A 16507-nucleotide genomic window follows, 5' to 3' on the forward strand; every position below is an offset into this window, starting at 1 on the left:
TATAATTGTAAAGTGATCAGTGCATTCTCTTTACAATTCCTCTTGTTAATCGTCATATAATTAGAATGGAATGACTCATTATAGATATTTTAGACATTTGTAACGACACTTCTGACTTGACCAAGAGGAATGTAAACCGTCCATTCACATCTTCGCAATTTTAAGTATATTGTTTTAACAAACTAAATCAGCGGTGAGACGCTTTAACACATGAACCGCTCATCCTCCAGATGTGATGTTAGAACAAGGCTTCCAAGCCCGGACATGTAAAGACAAAAAAAAAACACACGTGTTCGCGACTTCTTTTTCATAAACCACATAACATCTCGAAATGCAATTCTTTTTTTAAAAAAAAAAGAAGCACCGTACTGTACTTGTCAAAAAAATGGCACAAAAAGAAGCCAGCGTTTCTCACGACCCCGCCCACCGCAGAACTCGGCCGCGTCAGTGTCCAATCGGGTGCGGAGGGGGGGCGTGTCGGAGCCCCCGAGCCCCGCCCCCCCGGGACATGTTAGGGGAGTTGGAGCAGTCAGGCTGGCTGTGTGCGCGGAGTGCGGGACAAAGTAGCTCTCCGCCCTGGCACTGAGCTCAGCTGCACTGGCAAGGCGACCCAGCACCGCGAAGGCACCGCTCTCGTCCAGCACCAAAAAGGGAAAGTCGGGGCTGCGAGCATGGCGGTCGAAGAAGAAGGGTTACGAGTGTTTCAGAGCGTCAAAATCAAAATAGGTAAGGAGGAATTCATGAAGAGCGCAGCTCATTGAGTTGGGCATCTGCATTCACAGCTGTTTGGTCTAAGCGGCGGCTGCTTTTGCTGGAGCTTTGTCTTCTTAGTGTAACACCAGCCGCCCCCCGTTAAAAACAGATTTCCTACAGATATATGTTTTCAAAAGGCGAACATCGTCCTGTTTATGATCCGTCCGTCCCCGGTTAAAAAATACGTGCTAGCGAAGTATTTCTGAGAGGGTGAGAGGGCTGAAGAACGACAGCGGTGCTCCTTCCAGGGAAGAGGAATGTAGCGTGTCGAGGCAGCCGTGTGTTTCTGAAAACGTGCCGAGTTTAACGCGTGCAGTTACAGATCTGACAAGTCGGGGAAAGTTGTCCTTTTTCCGAGCCGACAGCCGCTGGAGCAGCAGGCGGCCGGCGGCTTTCCTCCTTCGCTTTAGGTCAGCGAGGCGATGTTGGCCGGCGGGGCTGAGCTGTCGCAGCACCGCTTCTTGGCGATTGATGCGGCATTCCGTCGTAGTGAAACGGTCCCCTTCATGTGCCGGACATGGAGTCTTTGAAGCAGTGAAATGTTGGTTCGGGGAGAACGAATGAAGTGGGATTATCATGAATAGATTATCATGAATAATCTTCGTCCATCCTTCCCGCCGACGTTTCCTGGCGAAAGGTTGCGTCTTATTATTGGCTTTTGTTTAAAATGAGGTGTCATGAGGATGCTCTTCGCTGCGGAACACCGATCAAGTGACAGAAACCCTGACATTTGAGCGTGACGCGTGTCTTTCAGCGCACAGTGCATAGCGCTGTCTGGAGAGGGAGTTTGGTGCATGTACCCATGTATCCCAAGCGTATCCAACATCTCCTGGACTTGGATTTAGGAGCTGCTCCATGCATTTTTATTTTTTTGTGTGTCGCTTTGCTTGACGTCTTCTATTTTCGTGCCTTTTTTCCCCCACACAGATGTCCAAACGGTTCTTTGGACCGTCTGTCCCTAAAAATTGTTTAAACTTCCGTGTTAACTTTGGCTGCTTAAACGATTGACGGTGCATTGTTAGGGACGGGAATCTGAGTAGTTGAACATAAAATATAAACGTCGTTTTTTATCGGTGCCCTGGATGTGTGGGGTTAGGTTTCCAAGTCGGTGCCAGCTGTGCCTGGGGTCTTTTTCCCTTTAGATGCGAGAAAATGAAATTTCCGTTGTGCATCACAGTACTCCGCGTTATACTATGTGCATTCATTTGACTGACTACCGTGGTTGCGTTTCTGGTTTTGGAAAACACACACCTTCCTGTCAGGCAGAGAAACTTGTTTGCTGTTGCTGTCATACGGTAACGGCGAGAGCGGCGGGGTCTCTTGGCTTCTTCAGACGCGCGACCCAGGCGGCAGTTCATAGGTTTTTTAGACATGAGATACTAAAATCTGGGATGTGGGACTTTTCCCGGTAGCTTTCGGGTGCCAGAGCTAGTCTGTGCGGTAAGATACCCCATCACCCGCGGTGATTCTGCCGGCTGTCCGGAGTGTCCGAGCGTCCATACTTTTTAAGGCGCCCTGTTCGGCACGTGGCGCATGTTTTATTTCCTCTGTACAGTGTGTGTGTGTGTTTTGAGAAAGCGAAATGCCGACGAGGTGTTCAGATGAAATAGGATGATTTATGTTTGCTATCGTAAAAATCATTCTAAAAATATATCGCTATACGGGGGGAAAAAAATCTGTTTTCCCCCGACGAACGCCAATGAGCGGGCGGCAGACGTGTGACAGCGGCGTGTGCCTGGTGTGGTGATAACCTTCTTTTCTTTTCTTGCGTGTGTCTGAAACTGAGGAGGTGACAGACGCCCGCACAGCTCTCATCTGATGCAGGGGAAGCAGCTGTTGCGCTTTGATTTAAATTTGATTCATGTTGAATTGTTAATGCATTGTCGATTTCACTTCCATCGAAGGAGCATACCTCTTTGTACCGGAGCCTTTTACTCTGCTAGCTTCTAAATAATTTCCGTTTTCGACTCCACTATAAACTATGAATCTTGTTTGCTGTTTTTATATGGCCTCATCAGAGTGTAGGAAATATATACATATATCTTAGACACAGTATATCGCACGATATATGTAGATAACCCAATATCGAGTGACGTTCGTGATAGCAGATCAGTTGTCTATGAAGAGGGACCTTTGTGTAATGTACAACTTGATTTTGACATTCAGTTCCACCCCCACATGCTGTCTGTTTTGTGGTCTCTCCCAAGTAAATTATAGTGGCGGCCTCGCCTGTTAAGATGCATTTCATAGACGCTCATTTGAGTATCTTACCACAAAACATCTTGGAGCTGCTGGGGTTCTGTTTACCGAAGTCAGTGTAGGCTTTGTTTCTTCTTAAATACTCTCTCACCTCTTATAGGGTGCCTGAGAAGGGGTTTTCTTTTGTACAGTACTCTACACTATATTATTCACACCAATCTGACTACCAACCAGAGTTGCTTTTCTGTTTTTGTAGAGGCCACAGCTTCCTCTCAGGCTGGGCCACCGACTGGAAGAGGAACCTGACTGTTATGACCGCCTTAGTGTAACAGTGTGGGGCAGTCAGTTTGTGTCTTAGCTTCTTTACGCGCCTTTAAGATACAACGTGGGTTGTGAGGTCAGGGCAGGGGTACATCTGTTGTTCTGCTTGTAGGAGCAGAATCAGTTAGGAAAAAAAGGTCATCGTTATCTGTCCTGCCGGATGACGTTCTTCAGATTTCCTTTCTGGTTGTGTTGTGACAGTGTAATTGTCATTATATTTTAAGGTGTCATGCGTGTTAAGTTAAAAAATGAAAATTCATGAATGAAGTCAAAATTACCTTTATCATGGGCTGCCTTGAGTCCAGATTTGGTTTATTATGACACTGATGTTTTTAGTGTTCCAAATGAACTGTTGTGGAGCGTCCTGGTTTTCATTCAGCTGGGAGCTCTCCTGGGATTAGGTACACAAAGCTTACACAATGACAAGACATCTCCTGGGTCCTTCTCTCACCCCCATTTCCATTATTTACGACTGTATTAAATGCGTATTAAATGCTTACTTAATTCTCTGTCATGTTGAGGCACGACGCTTGTGACAGAGAGGAGTGACTAAAGATGATTGATGAGTTCATGGCAAATTGGAAATAAATTGGATCCAGATAGCTGAAGCAAAAGAGAGCCCACAGGAAATCAAGGAAACTGCTACCCCTGGGTCAACCAAGCATACGATGACCTGTGTGTGGGGAAAATCTGACTTCACAGTCACATGAGAACTCACAGTCCAGACTGATAGAGACACATCGTGGGCTGACATTACTGAGCGCAGTGGACAGTCATCATCTTCATTGCTCTGGGACGCAGTTCTAGTGGGTTGGATTTCTCAAGAGTTGATATATCACACTGCGGGCGGAGACTCTTATTGCATAAGGAAGATAAGATGTCTTAATAAGGGGGGCTGGAGAAACTGTCGCATCAACAGTTACAGTAGCTGGCCAGCACAACATCAGCTCATGGTAGCAGTCCTCTAGCAGGAAGTGTTGAGTCTGGATACTGTACATTACCACAGGAAATGACTTCAATCATTTCACACAGGGGGACCAGCCCTCTCCAGATAACGATGCCCGAGGAGGAAAAAACTGAGTATGAAGCTGACAGTTCTGCATTAGTAGTTATTTTTTTCCTGAGAAGTACATGCAAAAACACAGTGATCAGAAGCGATCGAATCAGTGCAGTCGACATACAGGGACCGCAACAAGACACTCTATGAAAATGAAGCCCGGGGACTTTTTATCCTTGTTTCTGTTAAATTATAGTAACAACTGTACTCAAGGAATTAGTCACAGTTAAGAGATTTACTTTCAAGTGACTGACAGATCTGTGCAGCAAGTCTAAGAGAGAGAAGGGAGTGCAGATTGCAGTACGGAGATCAGTGGCTGTTAATTTACAGGATACCTAGCTAAACTGCGTGAAGGGTACAAATGTGCAGAGATTCTCTGAGTACTGCTTGATCTGTATTAGAGTACAGATTTGGTTTATTATTACGAGCAGTGTGGACCTGAACATGAGCCTGAAGTGAAGGTCAGTGTTAAGCGATCGCACCTGGCCAGTTATTGATATTGTCCTCCTTGACCTGGAGTTTTTTGCTGTGAGCGAGAATAAGAATACATTCTATCTTAGTATTTAATAGTGGCTATTGTAAAAGCGCTTCAGTGTGCTGCTATGATTCCACATGTTTTTTTTTTCATTGATGTCTTTGGGGAGTTTGCATGCTTCCCTGTGAATACATGGGTTTCAGGAGTTCCTCCAGGTTCCTCCAATGCTCCAGCCTGCTGCTGGGTTGATAAGTGTCTCTGTGTGCTTTCTGTATGTGTGTACATGTTGTGCAATTAACTGTTTCCACCCAGGTAGTAGGACCTTAACTCCTCTGCTTCTGTGATAGGCTCCAGTTTTCCGTGACTAAAGAAATGATTGTCTTTCATGTAATAAATAGATGAACTAACACTATTGTTTGCAGAATTTCAGCTATTTTCTTCTGCCATGAAAACCACTGCCTGATGACCAGGTAGAAGGATCCATCTTAGCTATGTTTTTTGACTCACCATTCACATATTTTCAGTTGGGCTGCAAGTTTCAAAGTCACAGCAGGGATTTACAGAAACCTGCCTTTTGTTTTGTAGAAGAAGATGATCAACGCAATTTCTGTATTCTTTCTACAGGATTAAAAATAGGATCGAGAGTTTGTGGATTGGAGTAAGAATGTCTATCAGTTTTTGAGTCATCTGATACTAGAAGACTCTGATACGCTGATAATGATCTGATACTCGGATATTAATCATCTATCGATCTATCGTTCAGTGATGCTTTTACTGGGTGACATTGCCCAAACCAGGAAACACACACAAACAACAGCACAACAGCATCCATCTTTATACCAGAAATCTAATTGTATAATCACAAGATAAAGAGGATGTGGTTGTAGTTCACTTTTCTGGTTTGATTTGCAGCCTGTGTATATTTAGTAATGGTTGGAGACACTACCTCATAATAAGATCTGGGATGTTTGTCTCAAAGCTGAACTACCTCGTAATTTAACTGATTGACCTGGAGCCTTGCCTGTGAATGTACAACATAGGTGTGCTGAAATCCTGACCTCAACTTAAGCATCGATTTAGTTTTCAAAATTGAATTTTTATGGTTTATGGTTATAAATTACTATATCTAGCAAGGAGTTTGATTTAAATGTTAAAATATGTTTCTGCATAGTTTGCTGCAAAAGTCAACATAGGGCTACTGTATATCACATATAAAATCTGTCACGTTTCATTGGAATGTTAAGTCTGATTCCACTTCTGCATTCTTCACACAATGAATATCAAGATAATAAAAGCTTATTTGATTAAAAAAGCAAACAGATGTAACGTATAGAACTTGACTATTAAATCAAAGCACTGTATGGCATGTCTCAGGTGTTTGTTTTGTGAAGTCCGCAGCTCTCTGTTGTTGCTTTTTTATGTGTAAGAGGCATAGCTATACTAAGTTTCTTTTCTTAGTTAATACAAATAACTCAATTATACATCAACAGAATGCAAAGGAATTTTAAAGTTTTTTTTTTTAAATAATACATTAAGATCTAGGTTGTTTGTACAAAGGCAATAGTTTAGACAAGCTACAGATTAGTCTAGGCCAATTCAGAGAACAATTATTGGCCTTCAGTAATGTCAATACCCTTGTCAAACCTGACATGGACATTATGCAGAAACTGTCTGACCCTTTTGGTTATCTCACTACGGAAAGGAAACTGCCTTGACTATGCAAAGCAAGACTAGCTTTACAGTTACTTTCTGCATTTTTAGTTCACAGTGGTTAATATTAATAGTATCTCTCCAGACCCTTTTAACACTGGGCTAACGATCAAGAACAACACAAGCTTCAGGGCATCATCCTGAAGCCTTTATTCTTTTGAGCCCCGCTTTTTAAAAAAAAAGTAAAAACAACAAACAGCAGCATAGCAGCAAACAACTGGATGTTTTTTTTTCACCCCAGGCTGTAAACTTCTCTTGTCTCTTCAAACCATGTGATGGTGATCATGTCAGTGTTTTATGCTGTATGAATCTATATAAGCCTGCCTACTCACAACTGTGAAGGAAAAAAAAATACTTTTTTCTATTGGACATTGGTACGACTGGTCTTTTCCCATGAGGCCAGCAAGTTCATGGGTTGTTTCTAATAATCTGATAAATTTTTGGTTTAGAAAATTCTAGTTTATTTTTCCTCTAATCACTTTTAAGAAGGTGATCAGCTCGTAAAGGGTGGTCTGCGGATTTATCAGCCCCATTTATTTTCAATTACACCATCAATTTCTCCTATCTTCTTAAATTCCAGATTGGTGGAGAAAGCTGTGAACCCCCAAATTGAGCTAATCACGTTGTTACTGTAGGTGCAGGTCTGTGGGTTCAATCTCTACATGTCAAAGAGGAACAGAAACTTACTGTCGCAGATTAGCTGGCCGGAAACTACCCTTCTTAGTCACTTGTGGGCATTGTTGTCAAAACATTGTGACATCAAACCTCATTTTACTTTGCCCTTATTTTTAAGTGTCTCATGGTGCAGTGATGTCCTATATTGCATAGTCATTTTACAAGGGTCAATCATTTTAGGCTTTGTATTCCACAGCCATATTAATGAGGCATTGTAATCTGCTGGAGGTCTAATGTTTTGCTTGTATGTAAGTCAGTTTTCACATAGTCTGTTTCATATAGTCTATGACAACTTGCCCTTTGGGGATGTTAAAAACACACTCTCCCTAACCCTAAGAAATGCTTTCTTCATAATGTACATTCTTGTCTCTGTTGTCCACTCATCTCTTCTTTAGCGCAATGCTTACTTCTCTTCTTTCTGGTAACTATCCAATATGTTTTGAAACTTTCCTAAAAGGGCACCTTTGTTATATACTTGCAGAGACCTTCCTGTATTTTTCCTGGAGAAGGCACATGCTTGAAGGAAGTTGTGTGCCGGGTTTCTCTTCCACAATTCCATGAGTCAGGGCTCTTGGTCTGGAATACAGGAAACAGGCACAGCCGATATCCTGATTGGCTGGAGTGACTACAAGAAATGTTCCTTGTTTTGCTCAGCAACAGGCTAATTCTAACCAGATTTTGTGGTTAGATTTATGTAAATTTAGGACTTGCTGTCCTTGGGTTTGCCATTTCATAAGTGCCATGTTTCATTTAGGTTCCTAGTTTGTCTTTGTTTGGAAAGAATGAATTGCCAGAATGCAGGGTTCTAGTACGACTCTAGAGGAGTAGGGGCTCCAGAGGAAATGGTGATCTGTTTTGTCTATTGGGGCTGTATTCTCTTAAATTTGAGTTTGTCAGCAAAGTTTCTTCCAGCCTCTGTATGGGACTGAAAGGAAAGTTTCAGTTTTAGTTAACTGACACTATTGTCAGCCCCTTTGGCAGTTTTCCAGAGCTGTTTCATAAACTTCCTGTGGTTATTAAAAAAAAAACCTTGAAAAACCAAAAAAAAAACACTTTAACTCTTTCCTTCCTGGCGTATGTCCAAAGTAAATAAGGACACCTGTGTTGCAGAGGTGTGGTGTAATGATCCTACCTGCAAAGTTTGTTTTATGATGTTGGCAATTTAAGATTTTTGTCATCTTAAACTTTCAGGCATGAACGTAAGGTTCTCTACCATAGCTTAGCTCTTAAAAAGACTTGACAGAAACTGTGTCAAGAAAAAGAAATATTTTCACAACAGTGAGGCTTGGTACTTAGTTGTAAAAAAGCTGAGTTTACCCAGCCCTTTCACTTGCAGTGACATGGGTCTGATGATTCTTGATAACCGTGAAAAAATAGACCTAGAGGTGAAGCCACTTATGGAGAAATATACAAAACGATGCACCAGCTCTTGAATCTGAAGAGAACAAGATACACATACCGGACTTCCAGACAGAATACAGTGAATGCAGGCCAATGTTATGCCCATATCGGCAGAGAGCTAAACATGTTAAACAGTAAACAAGCCTTAATCTCTTGTGCCTCCTTCTCACAAAATCTCACTGTAAATACTGGCTTAGTAATGTAGTACATTTTAAACGTGTTGTTTTAAAAAAAATATCACTTGTTTTTACCAAGTGAGGCAAGTTTGAAGTGCACTTTAAGCCAGTTCCTCAGGACTGTGTCAAGGTGTAGGTCATGTCATAATAGCTTTAAAAGGTTCTTTTCTCTTCTCAAGATGTTCACACTCAATATAAAAACTCAAATGTAGAATTTATTTCATACCGAATTATATTCCAGAGCAGAATTCAATCTCTGCAAAAATGGGGTTCTTTTTTTGGTGCATTTTGATCCTGGTATTTTTTATTTTTATTTTTGACATCTGCTTGAGAACAGAGTTTGAACATTCCTTCTGAAGACTAGACAATACAGTTGCTTCACATTATACAGTATTTGCTTCAGCTTTTAGATTTGTTGACTTTAGAATTGAGAAAAAAACCTTCTGTAATAACCTTTATCTCTGAGATACCTGTGAAAATATTGACTATGATGGGTCCTTGACTATTGACTATGAAACACTGACGGCCATGTCACAATTTCTTATTTTTTATTTTCTTGAAAATTATTGTTTTATCACCTTGTGTGCTAAAACAGTTTGTACTGTTTATGTTCTCACAATGTTAATGTTCGAATTCTGAGATGTTTAATACAGTATGACAAGTTCCGATTGTGTGAATGTCGACTCAGTTATCAAGAATACTCAGAAGAATTTGTTCTTCTGCGTTCGGCCCATGTTCAAGATTCAGTGACTGTCAAAGTCTTTTCAGAGTCTCCAGCAGAAGCAGGTACAGCTGTGCAGGTGTTGACGTTTCCTTTGTTAGCCAGAACCAGCATGCATCTGGGTTTCAGCTGCCAGGCTTGATCACGTCTCTGTGATATCTGTGCTGCATCTCTTCTGCCGGTGCTGGTTAACTCTCTGCAATGTGGAAACCTCAGTTCGAAAAGAGGTCTTGGTTTTCTGGGCTGCTGTGTAGGGAGGTGTCTGTGCTAAACAGCTTGCTTTCCTGTGGGTGGTCTTTCTAGAGACCTGGGGAGAGGGTGATTTAGCAGGCGTCTGTTGAGTGTGTTTGCAGGTAAGAAGGGCCAAGAATGTACCACATCTAATACATTCGTTACTGTTCACCTATTTTGTTGTTTCTGTCACCATCTCACCTTAAAGGGTTCCCATGAACTTATTGATCTACTGTAATATTTAATGCCTGTACTGTACTTACTGACGGGATCTCCTGATCATTTAGTGAGGTTTAAACATTTTGCAAAAGTCTGGACTTTTAGAGGGCGACTTGAAACACTTTCTAAATGTAAGCATTTCAGAGGCTGTGGACTACATCATAGAATGTGAAAGCATGCAAACATGAGAGGAAACAAAAATGAAAAACAAAATATTTTTCTTGATAAGTTTTCTCTATAGATCAATGATCTGCTGCTGTTGCTTGATTTCTTTATTAGAAAAGATCTAATTTTAACTATCTAACAGCTGTATATCGAAACCGGTTGAGTTTGTACTAGAGGTCACAAGGTCACATTCTGGATGCAGCTTGTTTCCTTTCAGGGATGTTGTATAATAAATAATAAAATCATACAAAGTTGGGAATAAGTCATTGAATGCAACCTCTGTGGAAATATTTTCTTTATTGTTATATTAAGCATGTACAATTCCAGTTGGAAGCACAAAAAAGCAAACAGCTGAGACAAGGCTTTTAATATTGGAAAGGTAATAGTGTGGCCTGTGTTAATAGCTAAGTTTATGATAAGGTAGGGTTTTTACTGAAATATAGAACAGCAAGTTTTGTTTTTATGTACTTTTTAAACTTACAGGGGAAGTGATCCTTCTGTTTTGAAGCATGGGTGAGGGTGCAGTCTATATAGAACTTGTCCTCCGCTGTATCGTGAAAGACCTGGGCTTTGCTGCGCTGTTGTGGGCAATCTGATGTAACTGTTGAAGGGTGCTTGATACACTTGAGTGAGGCAATGTTTCCTCCAGTTTGCACCATATGGTTTCAGTTTCCCATTGTTTTCACACGCAGTATTTTTAGTTTCCTTAAGAAGGAAGGAAAGGCTTGTTCCGAAAACAGAGACACTGGTTATTTTCATTCAGTCTTTCATAAAGCGTTAGAAGAGTCTGACAACAACGCAGTGATTAATTAGCTTTATTAAAAAGGGTTGGGAAGGTCACAAACCATCTAATAAAAATAATAATTCACTTACTGTATTATAAATGTTCTCTAATGTTTCGGAAATGATTTTTTTCACCACAGCTTCTGCTTTCCGTTTGTATGATGCCAGTTAGGAATGTTGATCTATTAAGACACAATTTTCATTGCTGCTATAATGGATTAGAAAATAAACTTAAGCCTGTTTAAAATATATCATACCTTACATGAAAGAGTGGCTTGGTTTTCAATGGTCATTCCATGGTCAAGTTTTCCGAGCTCAGGCCAGCCATAATCATTCCACAATACGGGGAAAAAAGCACAAAAAGGAATATTTTCAGCCTACCAAGAATATGTTTTTTTCCCTAAAGTTATCCTGGCATAATAATAATAATAATAATAATAATAATAATAATAATAATAATAATAATAATAATATCTTCTTTTTTTGCACTCCAATCAAGGTGCTTTGCAGGTAATGGGGAGTCCACTCCCCCATTATGTCCATTATTAATTATGACAATTATGGTGGAATTTCATATCCATAATAACAGATTTCTGAAGTAATAACACGTGATTGTCCAGTCTTTACTTGTTCAGGGACGCTTTCAGCAGAGTTATGAAACGGGACACCCTCGTGGAACGTCGTTGGTGTACCTCATTTTAAAGTGTTAGACCTAACCTGTTTGTTGTCTTGCCACTGTCTTGATGCCGCAGTGCCTTAGGACTGCTACAGCTGTACGAGGAACGAATTCAGCATCATCTGTCGGCTGAGGAAAAGCTGAAGGGCCATGCCCTTCATGAAGTGTCATCTTTGCTCGATGCTTATAACTGGGCTGGGACGCTGGGCCCTTGCAGGACCTGCTGAGTGGGATTGTGCTCATGAGGTCTAGGCTATGTGTTAATGACTACCAGCCCACTGACTGACGGGACGTGTCGAGATGTTCCGTTCTGCCTCGTACTTCTGCAGAGCTGTCCAAGACCACGAGGTCCCAGTTACAGCAGGGCTGTGGAACTGGCAGCCAGGGCATTTTAGAAAAAGAAAGTTTCCTCGGGGCTTACCTTGAACCTGCAAGAGAGACTGAGGACATTGCCAAAGAGCAATTAGCAGTTGGTGCCGCTGTTTTTTTAAAGTGCTGCATAAGAACCACATTAATCATTTTGAGGGTCCTATTAATTTATTTCTCTTTCTAAAATGACATAGCTAATTCGATGTTGTGTTCTTTCATGCTGCCGGTCCTGATGTTAACGAGATTCTGCTTTGTTTGCAGTTAAAAGACATCTGTTTTCAGTTTAGAAAAGAGTTGGGGTCTAAGAGAATTTGAGTGGTGAATTTTAGGAGACATGACAAGCGCTTGTCGCCTGATGCTTTACCACTTCTTCATGTCAATTCTTAATGCTGGAATGCCAATCACAAGGGCTTAATCACCATTTCTACTTTAGTTTTTCTGGCGGAAGAACAAAGGCAGCGGCTGCCTGTGTTTGTAAGAAATAAAAACTGCAGGAGGTGCATTGATTCTTCCAAAAGAGGACAAAGCAGTGGACCTTTACAGCAGAAGCCGGAAGGGTCTCGACACATTTTAATTGAATACCATAGGCCCTTGTGGCTCTTGAACACTGCAGCTTGAAATTTAAACCTTAGACCTGTTTGCTTTACCTTATCGCAGTCCTGAGGCTCTTAATTCAGGTCTTTTTCACTGGTGCACTTTAAACTCAATAGTACCTCACAGGCACAGTGCAGTGCTCCAGTACAGTGACACTAAAGGTGGGGAGCAGCAGTAGATTAACAAGGAACCCTGCAGGCAGCATTCATATGTATGCCGGAGTGCTAAGAATTTCCTCAGTAAGCCAGGAAGAGACCCTCCATTTCATTTCTGACACTTATCTTCCGTGCTTCTGTGATGCTGTAGCTAACGGGTTTATACGTACCATCTGGGATGTGGCTGAAATTCCTTTTGCTCTTTATCATTTCCTGTTTCGTTTTTTTTTTCTTCTTCTTCTCTCTCCTCTCCGTGTCTCTGCGCTGCTGTGGAGGGGCTGGGATTTCCCAGGCCCTGTGGCGGGAAGGAGGGAGAAGCAGGCCCCTCTCCGTCTTCCATACCAGCTGCTCCTTTCCACTGGGAGCGCTTGAGCAGGAGTCCGGCTGTTCCCACTGCCATCTCCTTCCCATTTCCCCTGCTGGATTCTTGAGCCATACAGTGGTGCACTAGACATCTTCTGTGTCAGTGTGAAACTATTTTTCTAAAACAGAAAAAAAATCATCTTTCAAATGGAAGATTGATTCTACATCTTACTTCCCTGTAAAAACAGAACAGAAATTTAAGGTTTAAGGTGCTTTTGAGATGTTTTACTGTTGTGTATATCTAAAAAATACAGTAATTAATTGAAATCCTAAAATGTCCGCTTTCTGCTCTCTGAATTTCTGTTTGGATCATGTAGAGCTTGCAGTATCAGAGGTATTTAAGGACCATCTGCATTTTCTTGATATTTAGTTTCTTATTGTTGCATCTCTTATGTTTTATAATGATACTCGGAGTCTATAGTTTCCCTGTAAAGGATCCAACATTGACTGAGAGGGCAGGAGACAATGCTACCAGCTGTGCAACCACATACCACACAGTTTTGCACATTCCCAAGTGGCCTGGGAATGGCAGCTAAGCATGGAGTAATCATTTGTATTTTACTGAAACCAATGCTGCTCGTATTGTGAAACTCAAGATTAGATATTTTGCTTTCATGAAATTCCATTTCTAAGCTCGCAAAGAGCTTTTTAGTTGTTTAGTGTGTAATATGAAATTGCTTACAATTCCTGTTTTGGGCTGAAATTTGTGTCATCTTTTTCCCATGTGTCTCCGGTTTCACCCACATGGTGCGATTTTGCAGTATAAAGTCTTTACGTTGACAGTTTCTAAGGTGCTTCATTGTATCAGGAATCATAATGCTGTATTGGTACATCGGAGTGCCCTTCAGGCCTAGTGTTTTGCTTTGTAAGAGAACTGGTTAGCTGAGAGTTGAAAATGTGTGTTTTCATTGTATGAATTTAGTAAGTGCTTGTTAAAGGGGAGAGCAAGGAGACTCAGTGATAGTCAAAGACACTCTCAGCAGTGGCTGTGAAATCTTTTCCCCTAGTCCGGTCAGCCACAGTCTTTCTCTTTACACATGGGAAACTCCAGTCATTTAGTCCTGGGCCTCTTCCAAATATGGTCTTCTTTTGTGGTATGTTGTTCAATCTTTCCATTCAGGAAGGATACAGGTTTTATGAGTACATACAGCATTATATGCAAGGACACACAAATACATAGTGTATAGAAATATTGTCGGTATTGTTCATTTATTTTGCTGACACTTTTATTCAAGGATACTTGCAATCATTGCAACACTATCAGTCTTACAGGAAAGCAAAAAAAGGAAGGGTGCAGAAAAGGTACAGCGTGGAGTGAGCCATAGCCATTGCAGGGTGAATCTGGCACCAGCAGGATGGGCTGGTGAAAGGTTTTGGGTCCAAGGAGGTTCTTAGGGGCGGTGTAGCCCAGGAGCAGCAGGTTCTGGGGAGCAAAGGAGAAACACAGGAAGGTGTGGAAATCAGGGCATTTCATGAAAGAGGGAGCACTGCCTTACACAGAGGAGAACTGGCAAGAGCAAATGATGTTCTTTTCCTGGGTGGCCCTGACAGAGCGAGAGAAAGTGTAAAAAGAGGCCGTTTCTACTTGTTACTTCTCTTTGTTTGCTGTGCCGAAGGGCTAAATATCTTTTGAGATTCGGGTTTCTTTTTTTAGCGAGGTGTAGCTGACAAAAACCTCAGAAGCAAGATGACATCCTGTGTTGAAACCCCCCAGATTTTGGTGCTACAGCTTTCGCTTTGAACTGATTTTCTTTCTGGCCCTTGTTCGTCTTCTGTTGTTCGAAGCACAGCTCGGTTTGGAACATTCAATTCAAAGTGAATTTCCCCGGTTCTAACAATCTCACCTCAGAGATGCAGCCTCCGAAGGAAAGGGCTTTGCAGCTTGTGTTAGTTAGCTGTTTATCCCGAGAGGATGAACTTGTTGGTTTTCCAGAGGAACTTGGTGTCAGCAGCTTGTTCACATGGGTTTTTGGATAGTGACGGATTGTCAGTGCTAGACAGGGTTGTCCTTTCTCAGAAAGCTCAGAAGACACTGAGTTTGTTCCATCTGAGTGTCTCCAAACAAGGCCGGATTTAAGAAATGTAATATTATGTGAGCACTGCAGTATTTTTCACAATGATACCATATTTTACAGTCTCATCTTGTAAGACAAAAAAAAAAAACAAGGAGATCAATTTGAGCTCTCTTACATTGCTAATCATTGCTTGGTTGTAGCTTGGCCCGGCAATTCTTTTCTAAACGTGTTTTGTAGAAGACAGCTTTCTACAGCATTTTAAAACTGCCTTTGTTTCAGTGGTGCTGTACAGATCTCGTTCTGTGCTGTGGTGTACAGCTGTAGAGAGGGAGGGAATGTGACTCAGCCTGGCCCCCTGGAGCGAGCGAGAGAGAAAGAGACAGTGTGTTTGAAAGAATTCACAGGGATCCCCGCAGGCATCATGTGAAGACAGCTAGCGGCGCAGTATGTCACGCTTGTGACTGACAATCCACACTCCATTTCTTCAATCAGAAACTCTCCCAAGCCAAATGTTCAGTACTGGGAACTTCACACACATGAACATGCCGTTAAAGGTTTTACGAGACAAAGAGAAACAGAATTATATCGAGTGGCTATTATTAGTTTGGCCTTAAGCATATTTACTCAGGGTGTTTCTGTTCTGTAAAGGGAAATCAGGCAGAATCAGCAGGAGGATCAACGTTTTACACTGATTGGGCTTTTTGAGGAAAAACTACTTCGGTGTCATGCGTGTGCAACTATTTGTAGTTAGCATAATTAATCGATTTAGTATATGACGCACCAGCTGTTGTGAGCTGTGGTTTGTCTTTACTACAGATCACCTCAGGAGAGCATAATGTGGTTTTCAGAAATACAGTGCCTGAAACCTGTGTTGACAGTGCAGGTCATACCGTGCTGACTTAGTGGTTGTCCAAAAGCCTGGCTGGATATCTTTACCCGCTCCTTGGACAGGACAAGCTTTTTTTGCTGAAACATCTGTGATTACGGCTGACAATGCAGTGAATGTCCAGGTTTGTGCACATACAGTACCACCGCTAATCCCTTTACCTGTCTGGATGGGGTCCCTCTTGGCTGATGGGAGCAGAGAGATTCTCCAGTATTGGCTGCCTATTCTAACGATCGTGTGGCACATTGCCAGTCAGGCGCTGTCCTGCGAAACACTGGCAGCTTCCCTTCATTCCTGAATCTGTTTTTTCCAGAGCCAGTCCTGGCAATAGCAAGAGGCATGCTCCAAAATGGGGGAAAAACAAACATTTTCTTGTATTTCTAGAACATGCTTGCCTGTGACCCAGAGTGTCGCATTTTTCATCGTGTAACTGAGTCTATTTAAAAATAAATTCTATTATCGATTCTATAAAATGCATTGGATATGAAAATAAGATGGCATGATGAAAGTAAATGTAATTATTGAGCAGTGTGTAGTAAGCATGCTGCAAGGGTGCATGAGGC

At 41.7% G+C, this 16507-nt stretch overlaps 1 protein-coding gene across 2 annotated transcripts in view; it reads left to right on the plus strand.

The window, feature by feature from the left end:
• The first annotated feature begins 522 nt into the window (after positions 1–522).
• Positions 523–16507, plus strand: part of rasa3 (RAS p21 protein activator 3) — a 79937-nt gene continuing 63952 nt past the window's right edge. The window contains exon 1 of one of the 2 annotated variants that reach the window (XM_088647278.1): positions 523–726. In XM_088647278.1, coding sequence (XP_088503404.1) covers positions 672–726 — 55 coding nt within the window. In that variant the 5' untranslated portion in view covers positions 523–671. The remainder of the gene's footprint in view (positions 727–16507) is intronic. The other variant, XM_088647289.1, reaches the window with a different exon arrangement.

The sequence above is a fragment of the Lepisosteus platostomus genome, chromosome 2, assembly GCF_059453375.1.
Source record: "Lepisosteus platostomus isolate fLepPlt1 chromosome 2, fLepPlt1.hap1, whole genome shotgun sequence".
Taxonomy (NCBI): domain Eukaryota; kingdom Metazoa; phylum Chordata; class Actinopteri; order Semionotiformes; family Lepisosteidae; genus Lepisosteus; species Lepisosteus platostomus.